Source organism: Aspergillus pseudonomiae (genome assembly GCF_009193645.1).
Source record: "Aspergillus pseudonomiae strain CBS 119388 unplaced genomic scaffold BDV37scaffold_154, whole genome shotgun sequence".
In the NCBI taxonomy this organism is placed as follows: domain Eukaryota; kingdom Fungi; phylum Ascomycota; class Eurotiomycetes; order Eurotiales; family Aspergillaceae; genus Aspergillus; species Aspergillus pseudonomiae.
The window spans coordinates 1-21,000 of record NW_022476146.1 but is presented as its reverse complement, the minus strand read 5'-3'; the positions used below and the strand labels follow the sequence as shown (position 1 = coordinate 21,000).

The 21,000-nt window shown below is 48.7% G+C and overlaps 9 protein-coding genes across 9 annotated transcripts; 5 read left to right on the top strand and 4 right to left on the bottom strand.

Moving 5' to 3' along the window:
• The first annotated feature begins 935 nt into the window (after positions 1-935).
• BDV37DRAFT_265550 (flavin monoamine oxidase family protein) lies at positions 936-2,707 on the top strand. The gene is made up of 2 exons (XM_032083795.1): positions 936-1,111; positions 1,180-2,707. Exon 2 carries the CDS (start codon positions 1,331-1,333, stop codon positions 2,633-2,635), a length of 1,305 nt encoding a protein of 434 aa, XP_031934825.1. The 5' UTR covers positions 936-1,111; positions 1,180-1,330; the 3' UTR covers positions 2,636-2,707.
• Positions 2,708-4,018: 1,311 nt separating this feature from the next.
• BDV37DRAFT_289365 (glycosyltransferase) lies at positions 4,019-5,594 on the bottom strand (the record flags this gene model as incomplete). The annotated part of the gene is made up of 5 exons (XM_032088443.1): positions 4,019-4,081; positions 4,139-4,443; positions 4,543-4,583; positions 4,634-5,276; positions 5,465-5,594. The coding sequence occupies 5 exons, from the start codon at positions 5,592-5,594 to the stop codon at positions 4,019-4,021; spliced, it is 1,182 nt and encodes a 393-aa protein (XP_031934824.1).
• A 126-nt stretch (positions 5,595-5,720) lies between these two features.
• On the top strand, positions 5,721-6,669 carry BDV37DRAFT_265546 (uncharacterized protein). The gene has a single exon (XM_032083794.1). It carries the CDS (start codon positions 5,863-5,865, stop codon positions 6,298-6,300), a length of 438 nt encoding a protein of 145 aa, XP_031934823.1. The 5' UTR covers positions 5,721-5,862; the 3' UTR covers positions 6,301-6,669.
• Positions 6,670-7,284: 615 nt separating this feature from the next.
• BDV37DRAFT_265545 (phytanoyl-CoA dioxygenase family protein) lies at positions 7,285-8,603 on the bottom strand. Its single transcript, XM_032083793.1, has one exon. The coding sequence runs from the start codon at positions 8,267-8,269 to the stop codon at positions 7,367-7,369; it is 903 nt and encodes a 300-aa protein (XP_031934822.1). The 5' UTR covers positions 8,270-8,603; the 3' UTR covers positions 7,285-7,366.
• A 202-nt stretch (positions 8,604-8,805) lies between these two features.
• Positions 8,806-10,584, top strand: BDV37DRAFT_55508 (Zn(II)2Cys6 transcription factor). Its single transcript, XM_032090866.1, has 2 exons — positions 8,806-9,520; positions 9,634-10,584. Exons 1-2 carry the CDS (start codon positions 8,843-8,845, stop codon positions 10,492-10,494), a joined length of 1,539 nt encoding a protein of 512 aa, XP_031934821.1. The 5' UTR covers positions 8,806-8,842; the 3' UTR covers positions 10,495-10,584.
• An 89-nt stretch (positions 10,585-10,673) lies between these two features.
• BDV37DRAFT_276881 (amino acid/polyamine transporter I) lies at positions 10,674-12,706 on the bottom strand (the record flags this gene model as incomplete). Its single annotated transcript, XM_032085646.1, has 3 exons — positions 10,674-11,882; positions 11,933-12,131; positions 12,633-12,706. 3 exons carry the CDS (start codon positions 12,704-12,706, stop codon positions 10,674-10,676), a joined length of 1,482 nt encoding a protein of 493 aa, XP_031934820.1.
• A 558-nt stretch (positions 12,707-13,264) lies between these two features.
• Positions 13,265-14,813, bottom strand: BDV37DRAFT_289360 (ergosterol biosynthesis ERG4/ERG24; the record flags this gene model as incomplete). The annotated part of the gene is made up of 4 exons (XM_032088442.1): positions 13,265-13,276; positions 13,330-13,471; positions 13,526-13,933; positions 13,990-14,813. 4 exons carry the CDS (start codon positions 14,811-14,813, stop codon positions 13,265-13,267), a joined length of 1,386 nt encoding a protein of 461 aa, XP_031934819.1.
• Positions 14,814-15,214: 401 nt separating this feature from the next.
• On the top strand, positions 15,215-16,939 carry BDV37DRAFT_291955 (cytochrome P450; the record flags this gene model as incomplete). Its single annotated transcript, XM_032089067.1, has 2 exons — positions 15,215-15,715; positions 15,769-16,939. The coding sequence occupies exons 1-2, from the start codon at positions 15,294-15,296 to the stop codon at positions 16,937-16,939; spliced, it is 1,593 nt and encodes a 530-aa protein (XP_031934818.1). The 5' UTR covers positions 15,215-15,293.
• Positions 16,940-17,602: 663 nt separating this feature from the next.
• Positions 17,603-18,617, top strand: BDV37DRAFT_291952 (aminotransferase class IV; the record flags this gene model as incomplete). The annotated part of the gene is made up of 1 exon (XM_032089066.1): positions 17,603-18,617. The coding sequence occupies one exon, from the start codon at positions 17,603-17,605 to the stop codon at positions 18,569-18,571; it is 969 nt and encodes a 322-aa protein (XP_031934817.1). The 3' UTR covers positions 18,572-18,617.
• Positions 18,618-21,000: the final 2,383 nt, after the last annotated feature.

Here is a 21,000-nt window from a genome sequence, read left to right as displayed (position 1 = left end):
TGCAAAGCAAAAAGTTAGGGAACTACGCGCCGCACATAAAAGAATACTTAAAAAGAAAAAGCGCTTTATTAGACAGCTGTCTATAGAATTAGGCGCTTCAGTTCTAAAAGCTCAAGAGTTTATATAAGGCAGGAATTCTACTAATATAGCTATATCTACTGGGGTAGTAGATATAGGCCCTGTAGTAGAAAACCAGCGTGTATACGCTCCACCAAAGTGCTCTGGTTGCGGTATTCTAGGTTATAAAATTCCTTAATGTCCTAATCGTTAGAATATTTAAATTTTCTATAGAAATGCAGATTTTTCGGTGTTTTGAATAGCTTCATTTGTAGGAGGCACGGAAATTGTGATGAGGTGGAACGCTCGGTTGCGCGGAACGCTCGGTTGCCGGCTACGTTAGCCGGCTTGGCGCTTATATAATCGATTTTGTCCCGCACGAGGAAAAAGTTGACCTCAGCTCATCTGCAACCACCCACGGCGGAGGGCTACGTCCCTGAGCTCTAACACAGCCCCTAGTATCCGGTCATGTGATATGCAGATAAGAGATAGACCCGTCGACCTGGCCTAGAGCAAGCAGTTAAAATATCTGGTATAGGAAGATAATAGGGCAAAAGCATCTTTCTTTTGGCGAGGCCTTTGTAGGGCGGAAATCGCAGTCCAAGGAACGTGCTGTGGGGTTGTTGTGTGGGCGCGGGACTTCCCAAGGGTGCGGGAGGCGAGAGTTGAAACAACCAATTTACCTCATCTATGACGGTTAACTAGATTCCCGTTCTTCTTCACCCCTATTCCTAGTTTTGGAAGATCTTCCACCCCTTCCTTTCCGTGCTATTGAAGTTTAAAAGAGCAGCTGGCGATCCCGTCCTGTACAGCTGCACATAGGCACCTCCATCCCTTGCCTTGGGGCTCATTATGCAGGTCGCGCCGATATGTGAAGTACCTCGGTCAAGAGAAAAAAAAAAAAAAATTGAAATCCTCGTTGGGGTTGGGGTCTCTGACGTCATTTACTTGCCACAAAACTAGATAAGGTTTAACAAGATCTTATCTAGCCGCCGACAAGACGACCCGTGGAGGCTCCTCAGACCCGCGGGTGCCGACCATACCAGCCTACTGTGTAAGTTGGCGATAGCATCATGACTACGAAACGTTAAGCAGGTGTGTCGTACTTACATATTTATGTAGAGTTAGGCACCAACTGCCCATATAAAACCTCAGTCCTCCCACCCAAAATGCTTCACAAATCATCAAACCAAATAACTACTTGAGCTTCAATCATCTATTTCAACCGAAACCATCTACTTCACCTAAATCCATCGACTTATACCTCAACAAAATGTCTCAAGTTTACGACACAGTTGTTGTCGGCGCTGGCATGGCCGGCCTCGTCGCCGCCCGCGACCTCTCAACCCGTGGCCGTTCGGTCCTCCTCGTTGAGGGCAGAGATCGCATCGGCGGCCGCACTTTTACCACCACCGCCTGTGGAGGAGAATTGGACTTGGGAGGAGGCTACGTGCACTGGACGCAGCCCAATGTTTGGGTGGAGCTGGAGAAGCACGGATTGGAGCACCTCAACCCGCCGCTTGAATCCAAAACGTTTTACCAGCTCGCCGACGGCAAGGTCCATACTGATGAATTCGAGCGGACGCACGAGTTAGTCGCGAAGTTTTTCGCCGACGCCCGGGAGAGATTTCCGCTGCCTTTTAACCCGACCGCGGTGGACAACAGCGATATCATCGACCAGACCTTGGAGCAGCGTATTGCCTCCATGAACATGTCCAAGAAAGACAGTGATCTCATCAAAGGCGTCATTAGCGGGCTTTGCCACAACTACTCCTTGCATGGGTCGCAGCAGCTGCTGTTCGCTGTGGCCACCAACTTTGGAAACTATGCGGCTGAGCTGGAGACGGCGGGCTCATGGTCCCTCCCCGGCGGGATGAAGTCGCTGAGCGATGCCATCCAGGGTGAGTCCAAGGCCGAGCTGCGACTGTCTACCGCGATCACGAAAATCACCGACAATGGCTGGGGCGTTACCCTTTCCACGTCTAACGGCACCCAGATCCAGGCCAAGACGGTTGTTGTGGCCACGCCGATCAACACCATGCGCCATATTGCCATCACCCCGGCTCTGCCGCCAACAGTCCAAAAGATGCTGACTGAAGGCAACCCTGTGCGTGGGAGCAAACTGTGGGTGATTGTGCGCGGACACATCGAGCCCTTCTCCGCGCTGGCGCCTCCGGGCCAGCACCCTCTAAACTCGGTGCGTGTGGAGAAACGCTGGGGGGATAACACCGCGATCCTGTGCATGATTTCCGACTCGGACTCCATCAAGCACGACGACCTTGCTGCGGTGCAGAAGGCGTTGCGGCTGTTTGTGCCGGACCTCGAGGTCGTTGACACTGCGTGGCAGGACTGGAATGCGGATGACTTTTCGCAGGGCGGGTGGATGATGCACCGTCCTCGTCACTTCTTGGAGGGCTGTGTCGATATTCGCAAGGGACATGGACGCATTTCCTTTGCTGGAGCCGATATTGCGGCCTTGGGTCCCTGTACCATTGACGGCGCGATGAACTCGGGCGCAGCAGCGGCTAGGCAGGTGGAAGCCATTCTCAACGGAAAGAACAAAGACTCCAGGCCTTGATCCCCACGGCTGGGCAGGGAGAGTTGATTTTGCTTCCTACTATATTAGTATAATTACCGCTGCAGTTCTTTGATCGCATTTAATAAACATTTCCGTGAAACTCCTTACTCTTCATACAATTCTGTTGTCTAGACTATAGCATTAAGTAGATCTACTTCTAAGAACACGTGCATAATAACTATCAATTCTTATTTAAAGGGTAATAAAAGTAGATCATGTGGAGTTGACCGAACTTTTATAATCTGTTCGCACTCGACCACAGTACAGTTCTCTTGTGAAGTAATTGGAAAGTGGCATAGTGGCCAACTGCCGAAAGCTTCTCCACACGGAGTTCGGAATCCTCGGCCCCCGGCGCAAGCCTTGTGTGGCTGATACGCAGTCATCTGAATTGATGACCTACATGAAGTTCTATATACCATCCTATTATTGAGGACACGTGGCCTCATTGAAATAGGTGGTCTGAAGCCATAGAGTTGATCTAGGCGGATAATGGTAAAGTGTTGAATCTTGGCGGTAAAATTACCTCATTCCGCTGACAATACTTTTATTTGACACTTAGGTATTAAACTCTTATAATCATAACTTATTTTCTGGCAGAAGACCTTGTTATTATTCCATTATTGCTCGTTTTATTTTGTTCATCTTCGGTTGATAGGTGATAATACTTCTACTCTATATTGAACTGTATAGATATAAATGGTCAGGCAACAGTTCTTGTATGCCTCTTCGATGCTGCGAAATGGTAGTGTTCCATTTGACGCTTAATATTTATCAACAATTTATAAAATAAATAATGGTAGACATTAGTTCCCCTTCGGACTAGTGTCGGGAATATTTTGCTGTAGGGTGACAGGACGATGCTGTTGTCTATCGGAGACTATGTTGAGGGGCTAATGTTAGTTGTTGTTATTCAAGGGAAGAATGAATTATTATGTTCTCATCTGAAAACTTGAGGATTTATATACAGCATGAACACCAGATTGATTTCCAATCAATCAGGATCTAGAATCTATAGTGAAACTCTTCTGCAAGGTCGAGCCATAATTCACAACATTAGTTCCTCCCATGCCCGAATCACCATGGCTCGCTCTTCAGTCGATGCAGCACGCAATTCGTCGGTGCCTAGCGTGATCCGAGATAGCAAAATATCTTTCGTCTCCTTCGCGGTAAGGGACTTGCGGAGGGCTTTGTGGAGCCCATCGAGAGGATGGCCAGCTAAGCCTATGATCCCTATTCAGTTTTAAAAGTCAGGTTGTCGTTCCAAAAAAAAAAAAATATTGGGGGGGGCGGGGTAGGGGACAAATGACCTGCAATGGGTTTAAAGAAGACGCCAGCCAGACCTTTCCCAATGCCTGTTACCAAGCCTCTCCGGCCAGAACGTTGTTACCCGTGAGCAGGGAGTAACAGCACGCCACTGATGCCATCGTCAAACCCCCTTGTAAATTCCTAAGGCTGATCAGCGCCCACTGTCCGGGAATTGGGCAACAGGAAGGGAACAAATACTTTTCCCGCTGCGTGGAGGCCACTTTGAACCCCGTCTACACGGGCTAACTTGCGCACCGTGGTGTCGTGATAGTACTTGGGTGCGTTATGGAAGCCTTTCGACAGGCTGAGGGTCAGGTCAGCAGGCACTGAAACAATCGCTTTGGCCGTCTTCTTTAAAAGCCGAGTTGCGATATACTCAGTCTCGGCGACCATCGATTTTGCCCTGCTGTTTTTGGCGGCCCCTCGTTTATGGGATGCGCTGTTCCTCCCACTGGTCTGTAGGGAATCATCCTCACGGCGGCGTCTCTGCTTTGAACCACTGTCTGAAAATAAATGAGCGGCGTTTCATACAGACTCCCCAACGCCTCGAGACACATCGACTATGACTCTGTAAAAGACCTGTGCCACGGCAGTTATCGGACCATTGGGATCACGGTCCGTTTCATATTCTTGGGCTCGGTACCTGGGACTGTTAGTGGAATGAGCCTCAAATGGTAGTAAGTAGGCCAATACAGCGCAAAACTTTTCGAGTCGATGTGCCCCGTTTGTGCCAGTATTCCAGCTGCAAATGAACTGTGCTTGATATTCCAGTTACGCACCCACCATACTGCCGGTCTATCGGGGCAAATCACGCAGTGCAATCGACCAAGGTTGAGGTGCCTGTGGAAACTCTGGACTGCATTTTCTGTTCCGGTCTCCGAGGCCATCCTGTCCCTTATCTCGGAAGCTGCATGTCTTGTGGAGGGCTCAAGGGCCTTGTTGATAGCTGCGGGCAAATCTTCCGCCGTCAGCTGCTTAAACGGCACTGGTGGTGGCTCAGCACCGGCCCGTGCTACGATGGAGCCCCAGAATGGCTGGTCCCCGAAGAATGGCACGATTACTGTCGGACATCCCTGCCTTAAACCGGCGGCGGTGGTACCGGCTCCCCCATGATGGGCCACGCATGAAACGTGCATGAATAGCCAGTCATGGGGACAATTGCCTAGTAAAAAAATATTGTCCGGTATATCAACATCCCCCCCGAGCTTACCCCAGCCTTTCGAGATCAGTGCTCGCTGGCCAGTCAGGCGCACCGCCTCAAATAGTGTTTTCGTCAACTGGGCAGGGTCATCCACAACAATTGACCCAAACCCAATGTATATCGGCGTGGTCCCCGCTTTTAGAAATGTATTAATCTCGTCCGGGGGTTCATAGTCGGACTGACTGGGGAGAAATTGGAACCCACACACATCGATGTTGTCCGACTAGTCCGGAGGTTTCGGAAGAAGGGAAGGGGACCTAAAGAGGGGGGGAGACTATCAGATGAACTCTACGACCTGGGATATGCTTTTGTGGTGGACGCACCAAAATAAGTATACGGGACGTTTAAACGATGGACAATGCTAGCAGCGCGAGTCGAGTCTAAGGGCTCTGGGCCTAGCTCGTCTTTTCGGAATTGGTTGATGAGGTCACCGAGACCTTCCCACATCATCATCTCGATAATGGGCAGCTGCAGGGAAAGACATGAAGTACAAAGAATGAAGTTTTTACGGAAAATCGTGCATGACATCAGGAGAACCCAGTCAACGAGGCCGGGTTTACAACGGTATAAGTCAAACTGCATACACCCTCTACTTTTACTTTCTTTTATTTCATTTCTATTCAGGGACGCGAACGAAACCTTTTCCTCGAGTATAATATAGAAGCTCTGTTTATTCGATCTCTCATTCACTTTTTTTTTCTCTTCTTTGTTGAACACCAACATGTCTACTGGCTTCGGAGCGGCCCCAAGGCCGAGTCGGTCGCAATCCCTTATCAGTCACACTCTGCCTCGGCATGAGCTTGAAGAAAAATCTTGGATCCCGGAGACTTTTCGGAGAACCCGTTCAGAGACTGAAAAAGAGGTAGAAGGGGAAGGGGAAGAGACGGTCCCCGTCGAGAGCAGAGAAGCTCATGTTTTGGGTCTGGCGCAAAGCCTGAGACGCAATGAAACCATATTGCCTGGCGCCATTGAAAACCCATTTACTATTCAGGATGAAGAATCACCATTAAATCCCAACGGCCAAAATTTCAAAGCCAAAGACTGGATCAAGATGGTCGGAGCCGAATCTTGCCCATTTCAATACCATCTGAGAACAAACGTCTTGCATTTCTGGTATTTGTCAGTGGCTATGGCATCTAACTCGGGGCGAGCTGCGTAGTATGTACCTGGAAACATCGCTCGGATGGAGAGAGGCCCAAACGCTGGCATCAAAGCCCGGTGCGCAACGGCCCAATTGTGCTCGTCCGGATAGGCAGTGAATAGGCCGTCCTTGACAGCATTGCGAACTTCTTCCAACCCCCCAGTGACTGCTTTTTGGAATTTGGTTTCATCATACAAGTCTTGGGACAGTGCGTAATTCCCCACAAAATTATCATCGTCCGGGATAGAGAGCCTGAAGATCGGTCCGTACACCTTGGCAATACGGTCAAGGCTCTCCTGGGGGTTATCAGGGTCAATTTCGAACGCATTTCCGAATACGGGAAAGCCCTGTGGCCCCGGAATTTCTTGTCATTGCTGCAGCCTGTCGGACGGACTATTTGGTGAAACACTAATAGCAAATGCGGTGGCATGCAAAAGTTTTTCAAACAAGGGGCGGTGGCCTGCTCTTATACTTATGCACGTATGCAACGCATGAGATAATACTTGACCTCATTCCGCGTCAGATAAAGTCGCCAACTCGGGGGTCCACGGGACATAGCCGTTATGGTGGTCCCATTTTGACGATTTGTGTTCGGAGTGACATCAAGACTTGTTGGGTAGACATCGTTCCACCCACCGCTAAACCCGATTGTATGGATAAGCATATCCACTCGATATTCTCATATTCTTCCTGTAACTGCTGGATATCGTGCTATAATGGGAAGAATGTGAGATCGATGGTCGAGCCAAAGATAATGGCTCCGCCTCTAGTTTAACGATATGGTCCCAAACATTAATCCTCATACTTATTTTACACTTTATTCTACTGCAGTGTCTGAGCGAGAAAATTATACCCTGAAGTCCCTGCATAATGTAAAGAGCTCTGCTTCGCTTTTAAATAATCTACATTAGATGCTAGCTGCCATTAAAATATATGAAATACGAATTCCGTTTATGAAATAGCGAATCTATATTCATATACATAAGTTCTGGAGTGGCAATGCGAGAATCCAACCCACATAGACAAATGAAGCTTCCGTTATATACTTCATCTATCTACTCAAGAGGTATAGATGAGGGTCCGCTTAAAGCCCCTGGACTTCTTTCCTGTACCGCTCAAGGGCAGGATCGTCACCCGAGAGACCAATAACGTCTGCGATTTCAGAATAGTCGGATTGCCAAAGACCGGGTGAGGTCTTCGGGAATTGCGAACGGAAGCCCAGCATGCGTTGTGCTCGTGGAGATAATTCCTTGATGGTGTCCAGGCTGATTATGAACGGGTTTGCTTCCTCGGGCGTCAAATAGCTACATTGCATCGTGAAGGCAATGCCACGGCGGAGCTCGTCTGCGGTTTTGTTCGCCCCGCCACCGTGAACCGTCTTGCCGCTCATGAGAACCGCGTCGCCGGCCTTCATGATCGCCGGGACGGTTTGTTCAGGCGATCCCAGATCGGAATAGTCTTTCCAGAAATGGGATCCGGGGATGACTCTGGTGGCGCCGTTTTCTTCGGTGAAATCGGTCAGGGCGATGAGGAAATTGACCGTTGCTTCGGGGGCCTTATGGCCTAGGAGATCGAAAATCGGGTACTGGCCTTGGTCGCGGTGAAGCACTTGGGCTTCGTTTCCAGGTGCGATTTGGATCACCTGCGCGGCGCCCATCCAGTACGTGCCGGAGTCTTGGTGGAAGGCTCTTTCGCACACCTGGTGAACCAGTTCGTTGTCAAGGATTTGGTGACGGAATACTTTGCTGTGGGTTGTAACGTTTGTGAGGCGCTTGGTGTTGCGGCCGTGGAATTCCTGGATGAGGTCGACCTTGTGTTTCGAGCCGGGAGTTATGGCCTCTAGCGGTCCGTCGAGCTCGGCGTTCAACTCCTGAACCTGGTCTTTCGACAAAAGCCCTTCGATGATGCATGCACCGCCTTGGTGCATGGCTTGGATGATTTTCTCCGGAGCATCGTTGACGGATACCCGAGGAACGACTGGGGCCATCGTGGGTGATATTGATCTGGGTGATTCTGTAGAGTGGACGTCGGTTGAACAGGAAGGAAATGTTTTACTTTGAAAGATTGCTTGGAGTTGTATCCTGGACGAGGGATGCCGTGGCAGATGCGTTATTTATCTGCCAGCGCATGCTTCGCAGTCGAATAGGAGGCAGCATTGCCGATGCATCGGTCTCTCCCCGCGTTATTGTGAAGTTCTATTGTTGTTTGGGGATTGGGACCGGCTATCGATTGTTATCTAGTCGCTCCAGAACTGAATGGTGTGCTGCCCATGACGTAAGGGCTGGGGATCTACGGATGCGTACATCGTTGACGAATCCTCCTATGGGTCAAATAGAATGATCTGAATGGCTCAACTCCATTGACTAAGACGCCGGTCCAACTAAAATTCCGCCTCGTCGTCCCCGCGTAGATCCGATCACCAAGACATTCCTATTCCTGGCTGTACATCCTCCGCAATTCCGCGGGTTCCGAGGATTTCATATAGGCACGCGACGCCCTCCTCTTATCTAGCCGTCTCCTTATCTTCGCCTCCTAGTGATGTCGCCTGGAACTCGGTCCAATGCCCGTCAAATATCCACGGCAAACGGTTCGATTACCCTACCCACGTTCCAGATCAGGCTGCCTAGTGTGTCGGCGGCTGCACAAGAAATGCGATGAGCGTCGCCCCGAATGCACTCGCTGCGTGCTGAAGGGAAAGTTATGCCAATGGCCAGGTGCTTCTGGTCAGCGTGAGCCTGACCCTGGCGATGCACCTCCAACCCCTCCAACCCCGGATCTTATTTCTCACCCTAGTTCTCATAATCCCCGCAGGGAGAACGCATCGTCCCCAGTCCCAATATTCCGTCACGGTGGGGGACGGTCGGGGCCGCGAGACGAGGTCCCTCGGCTGATCACACTACCGAGTTGCCCCTCGATGGGCTCGGTGTCCTCCATGTTTCTCGCCTACTTTGTCGCCGAAACCAGCCGGTTCATGACCACCGTTGGCCCGGAGAAGAACCCCTTTCTCACGCATCTGCTCCCGCTGGCCTTCTCGGACGAGTTGATCCTCTACTCCCTGCTCGCTCTAGGAGGGGCCCACTTGGAACGTAGACAAAGCTCCCCAGAAATCAAGACCTGGGTTTGCCGCCATTATGGACAGGTCATCTGTCTGCTGCAGGGTGCCATTTCGCGCAAATCGAATGAGCCGCTCGACTGGCTTCGAGCCCTACTGGCTCAGATTATCCTCTATCTAGTTGGGGTATGTTCGTGCGTCATCTGATCGGTTTTCCCGGGGATTCTTACTTACCGTACACCGACACACGTGGGCTCTGGATCCGACTTGTTTTTGAAGATCTGACTCTCGATTTCCAGGTATTCGGCTCTGCCCAAGACGAAGGCGCAATGATGCATATCCGAGCCGGTCGGAAAGTCGCCCGTCGGCTACTGAGCGCCTCCTCCAAAACCAGTGACCTGCGAGTCCTATGTGGCTTCACCTTCGAACTATACACCTACCTGGCCCTAATCGCCAGTCCCACCCCCTACAACAATGGGACAGAGTCCGAGCTGGATACTCGCAGCTCTCTCCTACTTTCGTGGGACATCCTCAAGAACTATGCGACCTTCGGCCTCATCGTGTCCCCCATCTACCAGAGCCTGGACATCATCCCGCGGGTGATTTCACTCTGCATACGCCGCCAGGCGGAGATCATGTTCGACGAGCACTCGTCGGAAAGCTGGGCGGAGTTCGTGGAATTGATGACACTCATCGAGACAGTTGGATCATCTGGGTCTGGGTCTGCCGATGACCCACACCCTGCCACCAGCCCCGAAGAACACGAGCAAAGTCTGACTATTGCAGCGATTTACCGTCACGCGCTAGCGATCTTCGCGTACGACGCGATGTGGTGCGGGACTATTGTGGGAGACGAGAGCCGATTGGCGGCGGTTCGCGAGCATGCTCTGAGTGCGTTGATGCTTATGCCAACGTTGATGGACACGCCTCTCAGGAACGTTCTTCTCTGGCCGACGATCGTGATTGGGTCGTGTCTTGTCAATGAGGCGGAGTGGGATGTGATTAGAAATATATCATCTATCAGAGAGCCGATCTCTGTGGTGATAAAGATGAAGTCGATGCTTGAGGATCTGTGGTCGGCAAATGACCCTGCTTTATTTGGGCCGTATGGGCTACACAAACATATGGTGTCACATCAGACTACTATATATCTTGCGTAATGCAGAAGCAAGGCATGGTTCGAATAGGTTTCCGCATGTATGTGTTTCACCGGCATACCGTGGGAGATTGGCGTATAGGAATAATGGATATATTTGGGTTCATACGATAATAAGCGTAATCAGCCTCTGTCTTCGTTACCATAAATACATGGACACCACCTACATCCCTTGAACGCAGTTCAACGTTCCAGGGGGCGTGGCAGCTCGTACACCATTCTCACCACGAACCAATTCGCCAGAGAAATCAAGACCACAACCCCAAAGACGACCGGGGCCCAATTCATAGTATCCATGTCAACAGGGACGAACTGCGGAAAGCAAACAAACAGAGTACTGATGGTCATCCAAGCGATCGCCACAATATTCACGACGAAGCCCGCTCGTCCAAGACTAAAATACCGGTCGGACGGGATCCTCCGCCGGTTTGCCAGAAGAAGACAAATCGGCATGGCATACGACGTGGCAAAGCACACCGCTGAAGCACCGAACAGTCCGCTCAGCGCAGAGGAAGGGGCAAAGCAAAGGACCGTGAAGATGGCGCATGCTAAACCCGCTGCAAGGACAGCGTTGACAGGCGTCTGGAGCCGATGGTTGACTCTCGATAACAATGTCCGCGTCGGCAGCCCGCCTGCTCTCACGAACGACCAAAGGACCCTGCTGCCGCCTGTGATGATACTGACGAGGCCGTTCAGCGTCATGATGCAGTATATGAGACATACGACGATGACGAAGGCCGTTGATGGCCAAGCGTCCCAGCAGATTTGAATGACCGACATGCCCGCCAACGGTTGAAGCAGGTTCTCCGGGCGAGTGGTGCAGAAGATGAGGCAAATCACCATCAGCAAGCCGCCTAATGCCGCAAGGAGGGAATTGGTCACCATTGCAATGGGCACTTGTCGATGGGGATGGGGCAATTCCTCCGCCATGTGGACGGCTGCGTCGAAAAGACAGACGGTCATCATGCCAGGGAGAAGGCCGAGAAAGAACACCAACCCATCAGACGACCAGCCAGTTTCGTTGACAACGTCAATGAATGCTGTCTTGGCCGACGCTTTCGGCTGGACGACGGCAAGCAAGGTGATCCAGATAAACAAGGCAGCCACGTTCAAGAAAACCACCATGAACATAGTTAGGCCTGGCAGGCAATTAATGAGCAGCGTGTTGAATACAAGCGCCATGATGATGCTAGCAAGGGATAGAAGAAAGATTTGCCATGCGGAAGGCCGGTATGTGTCCGAGACCAACTGCCCAAAACTAGCGATGAACTGTGCTGCAAATACAGCGTTCCCAGATGCAGCGAAGATCCATGCGAATGTGGTCATTACACCATTGAAATAGCTCAAAAAAGGCGCCCATTGGCGGTTGCTTAGGATGCCAGTCCAAAATATCTGGCCTATAGATTAAGCATAGAGAAATTAGCGAATTGCCCAGATTCAACGTGAACGAGGCCTTTACCGGAAGTATGTGGATAGGCACTCGCGAGTTCGGCCAGGCTCACAGCCACAAGGGTTTGGCCCAGTACGGCAACCAGGAAGCCCCAGAAGTAGAACGGACTGCCTCCAACGCCGGTTATGAGGGTGGTGTAACTGGCAATGGCAAGGGGGGGAGCAGTGACTGAAAATTGGATGCCTATGGTGCTCCAGAGATTAAACCGATCTTGGTCAAGCTGCGCCTCAAAGATTTGCCCTTCTTCCCTCATCTCCCTTAACTCGAGGACTGGGTCAAGCGAGGACGTTTTGGCAGACATCCTAGATTTATGATATATTTTGGTGTGCTTGGATACAAGTGAAGAGGGCATGGGAGCGATGATAGTGGATATAGTGTGCTGAGAACTCCTTGCAAGCAAACCTATATACCTACCCAGTCTCAATGTACACACATCATAATTTTTAGCTTAATGTACTCCGCATTTGAATAAATCAGCGCAAGCCTTATCTACGCGCCAGAATGCCCAATAAGTCCAGTATCAGCCGTACGAAGGTTGGCAGCCATCGACGAGGGCACGAAACTTTAGTCTCTTCCTTACCCTAGATCTCTTTGCGGGCACTAATAGCAACGCTGATTCATGTCCCCAGAACTCCGCTCAGACAGCTTGGAGTGCATTTTCAGGTGACTGAAAGGATTTTCATGGATCCTACACGAATCCAGACGTATCATTATGGCCCCCGATTAACGCTTCTCCGGACAATTGTGGTGATCGACGGACACACATCCGTAGGTATTTGGTTGGTTAGATAGCCTAGTACTTGCCTCTTGCGCCTAGAACGTCTGCAACGAAATAGTTTTATGGGAGTGGCAACGTGATCGTCATTGGGCTCGAGCATTGGTAACCACCATTACGTCAAACGTGCTCCGATGTAGGCTCAAGGGATTGGAATAAGGCCATCTGCAATAGCAATTTCTTCTCATCATGAACGAAGTGCCATCATCACTAAGTGTTTCTGGATTAGGCAGAAATTTTCTATGTCACATTGGCACACCTAAGCAGTTCTCATAGAAAGCGCCATTCTTCATGCTTGCGTAATATTGAAATATCTCCAGACTCGGTGTCTTCTTTCTCGCTACCCGTGCAGAAACAAAGGCGCTGTCCCGTTCTTCTATAAATTTAGACTGTGCCTATTCAAGGGAGAACATGTGTGCAAAATACAAATAATTATACATCGACAGATACCCCATCACTATATCCGACCAGACCAAGGGTGCAAATTCCCTATATTAGCGGAATTCCTTCCATTGGATATCTTGAGCTCCGAAACGTGAGCCGACAAAATTAAAACACGTACTGTGAATTTGTCAGTCGATTTTCACGCATTTGGCTGTCAGTTGGAAGCTTACGGGAATGAAGAGGTAGGGGACTTCTCTCTCATAGCGCCTCCAGGCCTCGCCATATTTCCTTCGACATCTGTTGGTATCCCTAATAGTGCGGTGGGTGATCATGACCATGAAAAAAACAAAGTAAAACCAGGGAAACGGACTTCTATTAGGCAGTTAATTATGACGGCTCATAGTCATTGAAATTAGAACACTTTACTTGAAACCGGTGATAAGACCCCATGACATGGCGAAAAACATGTCAGCAAGATAATTCGGCTTCCTGGCCAATGCAAACCAGCCATCAACCAAGATGTTATCGCCCGTGTCGGTTTGAATCACTTTCGGGTTGTCGATAGCCTGCCACGGTACCTGAGGGAATGTGTTCCGCTTGACAAGTTGGCCCTTTTCTGCGTGGCGAAATGCGTTCTTCTGGCCATTGGCACTGTCCCACACCCAGTAGAAGAAGAGGTAAGCCACGGCAAGGATAGAAAGGGCATAAGGGTTCCAGTGGTATTCGGATGGGTGATGCTTTGCGAGGTAAATGGCGCAATGGCAATAAGTGAAGGGCACGCCGGCCATGTTCCAGAAAGTCAATAAGAATCCCAGCTTTTCAAAGTACATGTCCCTATTCCAGAGTAAGCCTGGCTAACACCGGACACCAAGAGACTGAGGGAGTCTTACCAGCTGGTGATGATCATCTGCTCGGCTTTGGCACAAGCATTGGCGTACAGGTAATGCGCCCCAATCAAGAAGAAAACCTCCTTCGAGACGTAGCCATATTTTTCGTATTGGAGCGTCGCAACAGAGCAGGAGATCAGCAACATGGTGAACCACGGGATTCTGACCTCGTAGAACATCTTAAAGTCCAGGATGCCGATGCGAGGATTCAGCTCAGCGCCCACGAAGAAATCATAGATGAGGGAGCCCGACAATCTGTGCGTCCGTCCACGCACGATAGCCTGGATGTAGACAACGAAGCTATTTAAGAAGCCGGACAGAATGGCGACGCTCATAATAGACCCGAATTCCTCGATAATAGTGTATAAGGGGAATACATGTGTAACATGCAAGACGACAGCGATGGCCAGCGTCGCATAAAAGCTACAGTACGCCGAGCAGTAGTAGGGAAGTCTTTTACCACCTGCATGCTTCAATGGGCGGCCGGAGTTAGAAACGCCAGGCAAGTAGCAATACATGAATGCTTCCGCAATGAAGTATGTCCAATAGATTGCCCATGCTTTCGCGGTCGGATATGCCCCCTCGTAAACAAGGTTGCATAGGAGAAGGCCGAAATCAGTCCAGGTCTGGTCGGCCGAGGGAAGAGGAAGTTTGCCATCGTAGTATATTGCGCCAATCCACATGTACCACATCAGGAGAGGGAATCCGATCATCAACGCCGCAGCACCCAACGGTCCCCCAAACTCAAATTCGTCCGACGCACCATCCGTGAATCTGGGGGCAATGGTCGCTTCGGATTCCATCGTCGAAGTCCTCTCAGGGGGCATTCTAGCGGGAGTTTTTCGCATTGTCATCATAGTGATTCTTCTCGGATGGGAAGGGGATGTTAAGATTGATTCAAAAGCTGTAAAACCGATTCTTATCGTACGCACTGCCCTTTATGGCCACGGCTTAACCGAGTTTTACTGCATCACCCCCCTGAAGAGACCCACTTGCGTCTAGATAACGGCTAGATACACAGTGATCAGCAATCTTAGCGCGAAGCATCGTCGGGGCCCGTGGAACGGGCCACGGCGTTCCACGGACCCAAGAAGAAGCTAACGATACTGATAGCAGGACTTTAACAATCCCCGCGGGGCGCCGTCAAAAGCAGAGTCTCATTGTTGTTGCATAATGCAGAATCCAGGGATTAGGCTGGCTGAAACACGGTTATTTCAGCAGACATTATAAATATCATGTAGATATCTAGACAGAGAGAAGGAACTACAGCCGTGGTCAAATACCATTCTGATTGAAATAACTGCAAAATGATCGTGCCTGAACAGCTGAGCTTGGTGACCGCTCTCCCAGTGGTTGTCGTCATCTATGCCTTCTATTGGATTTTCACCTCTATCCTACACAACCAACGAGCCCGGCGCATGGGTTGCAAGCCCGCATTCGTCCGACCGAGCAAACTCCCCTTCGGTGTTGATATTCTAAAGAGATATATTGATGCAGCAAAGGACCAGATCCTTCAGAATGACGAGTTGGTCCTGTATGAAGAGATGGGCCGGCACCCAACCTGGAACGAGAATCTCCTGGGTCATTGGCACCACGTCACGGCGGACCCGAAGAATGTGCAAGCCATACTTGCGACACAATTCAAGGATTTCGAGTTGGGCCCTTTGCGCCGTAATTTATTCGGTCCGGTTATTGGAAAAGGAATCTTCACCACGGATGGAAAGGAGTGGTACGTTACAAATCCACACCGTCGATGCTACTAGTCATTAACCTTAAAGGCAGGCAACACTCTCGCACCCTCCTCCGTCCACAATTCGCTCGCAGTCAAATCGCTGATCTAAGGCTTGAGGAGCGTCATGTCCAACACCTTTTGGATCGGCTCCCAGTTCAGCAGGATTCCTGGACCGATACCGTCGATCTATCGCCCTTGTTTTTCAACCTCACTCTTGACTCCGCCACCGAGTTCCTCTTTGGGCACAGTGTCCATTCCCAGATTAATTCGGCCAACGGAAACCAGGGCCTGGAGACTGATAAGCCTACGCCGCGCTCTCTGCCCAACGGGTTTTCCTTTGGCAAGACCTTTGACCGAGCCAATCAGACGGTCGTGATGCGAAGTTATTTTCTGGACTTGTACTTCCTGTACAATCCTCCACACTTCCGAAAAGATTGTGCAGACATCCAGGAATTTGCTAAGTATTATGTCAACCTGGCTCTCAGAGGGGAGCTACAGCCAGGAAAGGGAAAAAGCGCTCCAGGGGAGAGTGGCTATGTATTTCTTCAGGAACTCGTCAAGGAGACAAGAGACCCCGAAGAGCTTCGGAGCCAGCTTCTCAACATTCTGTTAGCTGGGAGAGACACAACCGCAGGCCTTCTCGGATGGACTTTCTATCTACTGTCTCGTCACCCCGAAATTTACAAACGTCTGCGTACCGTTGTCCTTGACACCTTTGGAGATTTCTCCAGTACCGCTGCCGTCACTTTCGAGTCCCTCAAATCATGCTCCTACCTGCAACATGTTATGCATGAAGTTCTGCGCCTGCACCCAGTCGTACCGGAGAACAGTCGCCGCGCGGTCCGCAACACCACTCTCCCGCGAGGCGGCGGTGCCGATGGTACATCACCCATTTACATCCGCAAGGGAGAGGAAGTGGCCTACAATGTGCATATTATGCACCGTCGCGAGGACCTCTGGGGTACTGATGCCAACGAATTCCGGCCTGACCGGTGGTCCGGACGCAGGCCAGGATGGGAGTTTATCCCATTTAATGGCGGACCACGGATTTGCCTGGGTCAGCAGTTTGCCCTGACCGAGGCCGGCTACGTCATTGTGCGCATGCTTCAACGATTTGACAAAGTGGAAAATATGGACATGTCGACCGTGGTCAAGCATAAGTACACGTCGACCACTGCCCCGGTTCAGGCTCTTGTTCGCTTGCATACCGCGTCTTCTTAGATAGTTTTAGGCCCACGCGAGTGGAATACAATTGTTTTTCTGCAGAACTCTACTAGAACTACCTTTCCAGTACTTCTTTAGTGCATTCTTGGAAGATTGAAACCACAACCTTGCCCACGAGCGAGTCTCAGAAAATAGGGTAATAGGGCTAGAGACGGATGTCGTAAAGACCCGGCATGATGCTGAGGATCGCATCGACCACTTCATAAGGAGAGAGCCACAGATGGCGTCTACATTTGCATGAACCGATTATAACCTGCGTTCCATGCCATGGACGCAGGCTCAACATGTCGCTTCTTCGTACTGCTTGCCGAGGTCGAGACCCCACAATATCATTGGTTTCATCGGCGGAAGGGGAGCCTCGGGACCCGAGGACCGTGAGGGTCTCCATGCATCCAATGCGCCAAGGGAGGATCAACATACCCCACGTCGCGTCTTATCTAGTCGCTCTGATCTCGGTTTGTCCTGGGAAGTGCGGAGTACACGGGGTGCATGGATATACCCCCGCTTCGTTCGTCTGAGAGTTATAAAGGCACGATGCTCATTGACAATGTTGAACTTGAGACACAACGCTCAAGAAACCACCGATACAGTTGGGAAAATACATCCTACTCTTCCAACAACCATTTTCTTGTTGATATCCTTCACCAAACATAGCCCAATATGGCCTCAATGGAAAAGGTGCTAGCGGCACACGAAGCCCGGCAAGCCACGCTTGAAGCAAGCAATAACCCTTTTTCCAAGGGGATTGCCTGGATCGAAGGGGATCTGGTTCCGCTCGGCGAGGCCAAAATTCCCCTCCTTGACCAGGGCTTCCTTCATAGCGACCTTACCTACGATGTCCCAGCCGTATGGGATGGGCGATTCTTCCGCCTCGATGACCACGTCGACCGAATGGAGGCGAGCTGCAGAAAGATGCGGCTCCAGCTCCCTCTGCCCAAGATACAAATCAAACAGATACTAACGGAGATGGTGGCTAAATCTGGAATTCTCGACGCCTATGTCGAGATCATCGTTACTCGCGGCCTTAAATTCGTCCGCCAGCACGACCCCCAAGATATCGTCAACAAGCTCTACATGTTTGTGCAGCCCTACGTTTGGGCCATGCCGCCTGTTCTGCAACGCGTTGGTGGCAAGGCCATAGTGGCAAGAACAGTCCGCCGTGTCCCTCCGGGCGCAATCGATCCCACAATAAAGAACCTACAGTGGGGAGATCTAATCCGCGGCCTACAGGAAGCTCAGGATCGAGAATCCCAGTATCCTTTGCTGACAGACGGGGACGCGAATTTGACCGAAGGGCCCGGCTACAACATCGTCATCATCAAAGATGGGGCCTTGTTCACCCCCGACCGCGGTGTTCTAGAAGGTGTGACTCGTCGAACCGTCCTGGAAATTGCGCAGAGGAAGGGCACCCCTGTTAATGTGCAGGTTGTACCCGTGGAGATGGCTTTTCAAGCAGACGAACTATTTATCTGTTCCACGGCCGGGGGTATTATGCCGATTACATCCATTGATGGTATCGATATCAATGGGGGTCAGATTGGGCCTGTCACGAAGCATATCTGGGATGAGTACTGGGCCTTGCATTACGACCCTTCCCACAGCTTCACGATCAATTATGGGAATAGCTAGTTAGAAGACACTGCTTGGTCACTTCTCTTTCGTCATTCAGGTCTATGTTTATATTTGAGGAACCCTTGCTTTCAATTGTCAACCGCACTATTTTTCCATCGATTTTCTGTAAACGGATCTCTATGTTATAAGCTGTATCCTCGACCATCTCGTAGAATTCGTGAATACGCTAGTATTCATTAATATTCCAAGAATTTTTTAATTTTTAAAATATCTAAAACCGCTTCTATGAATATCTGGACTTATATTATCTTTTAATAAAAGAAATCTAGAATAATATTAGTAATTTACCTTTAGGGGCCGCCGAAGCTGGAAACGGCCTCGCCTAACCTGGAAATGCCGCCCCTGACCGCCCGATCTCTCGCTGTTATATAGCCCCCGGCTGCCCGCTCTTGTATCTATTACATTCTGTTTTCCCCCTTAAATTTACCACCGTCTCAACTCTTGCTGAGGTTGGCTAATAAGTGTTTCTCAGCACAGGTTTTTTGTCCCTGTCCACGCTTCTGTTCTGCTGAGAGCTAGAATATATTCTTACTAAGATCTTTTCACTTTGTTTCTACTCGATTCTTGTCACGGTTGCCGATTGCCTGGTTGGCTTTATATAGAATGCAGTTTCGTGTGTTTATTAGCAGTAATTCTACGGTCTTTATACGCGTAAATTCTTTATACACTATCTACGTATATAATAGTCTATACCAGTTTGTTTCTGTAATTATTATCTATTAATAATATAACTTGTATAGTAATGATTCTTGATCCTAAAAGTCAATCGTGGTAAATCTTCTTTTTTTAGATGATAGTACGACGTTTGTAAGGCTTAAGCCCTAATAATAGATAGATGGGTCTTTAATTGCTGCTTTTAGTTCACTACACGCCGTGAGTTTAATTAGATAAAAAGATTTAATTAACTTTACTCTGTTTTAGCTTATGAGTAGATATTTTGATATTGACAGTGGATATATTATATATAAAGCCAGCCTGTATATCATTTTTTTAGAAATATTTATTACTAAGGGAAGGGGCCCGCCTCTCTAGTTTATATTGAATGGGATTCTACTATTTCGGTGATAATAAGGAAGTGTTATATAAACTATGACATGAATAAAGCGTAATTTAGGTGCTTTATTATCTTACTTAATTTGGTGGATATCCTTCGATAAAGTTAGTTACTGGCCCTGTCTAAATGTGTATAATCCTGTTTTTTCCTTTCTATCTTGCCCTTCGCTCTAACTTATGCTAGATATGTCGACGCTTGTAGATTTTACTACGGTGTTATATATATCTACTAAGGTTAGATCCATTATATTATAGAACTTGTCTAGTTCCTATTCTTAGATTTTATTTTTTTTTACTAGTTATCCTTAACTAGAACTAATTCTGCGGTATCTTCTTATAGTAATGTCTAAGGAGTGCGTATATATGGCTATGCTATAATTTATTATAGATTAGATAGTACTTTTTTATATACGGCGATTCTAGACAGGTCTATTATATTATTAAATTAGGTAATGTATATAGAATAAATTGTAATCTTGAGATATAATATAGAACTCTTTTTTTATAGTAATTTTAGTTACGTCGGCATTGTTAGCCAGTTAATTACTAGATTAGAAATAATTAAATTTTTTAGCTTCTTTTCTTAGTCTAAATCTAGGTATACTTTTTCTTTAGTTTAGTTAATTATCTTTTAGTGTAATCCAGTTGTATATTTAGTAAATAGAACCCCTAATTAGAAAGAATATATAGCCTACCCACTCTGTGTCCCTAATATCTATATTTTTTGATTAAATTAGGATTAAACATTCCTGGGCTTCGTATGTAAAAGCAACATTAGAAGGTGAGACTATTAAAAATTTATGTAGTAATTTGGCCTGTAGCATATTTAACGCTATAATCCTCGCTATCACGTGGTCTACTAAATCATTCAGAGTCTAGCGTATCACGTGTTATACAGAATATCGCCCAGCCTACGGCGGACTAAATCTAGCTAACGGTCAACCAATAAATTTTACCAACTTTACCAACAGCAACGCACTATTATCTAGCCAATTAGATCTATTTATTAGGTCCCACTACACTATCTACCAATTATAATAGTAAAAGGTCTCGGATTATCGACTAGTCCGCCTCCGAAGACCCTTACCGCTTTAAATAATTTAACCCTGCAGTATTTTACCGCTTTTTTTTTTTTTTAAAAAAAAAAAAGGAATTATTCTACCTCTAGGCACTGCAACCCCTAGGCTTAGGGCCTAGTCTTTGGGTATCACTACCACCCACTACCACTACCACTACCACCTACTACTACTAATTAATAATCGATTATAGAATTCTACTCTAGAGTAGTATATTATAAGGCTCTACTAGGTCAACATTAGGGTCAACATTAGGGTCAACATTAGGGTCAACATTAGGGTCAACATTAGGGTCAA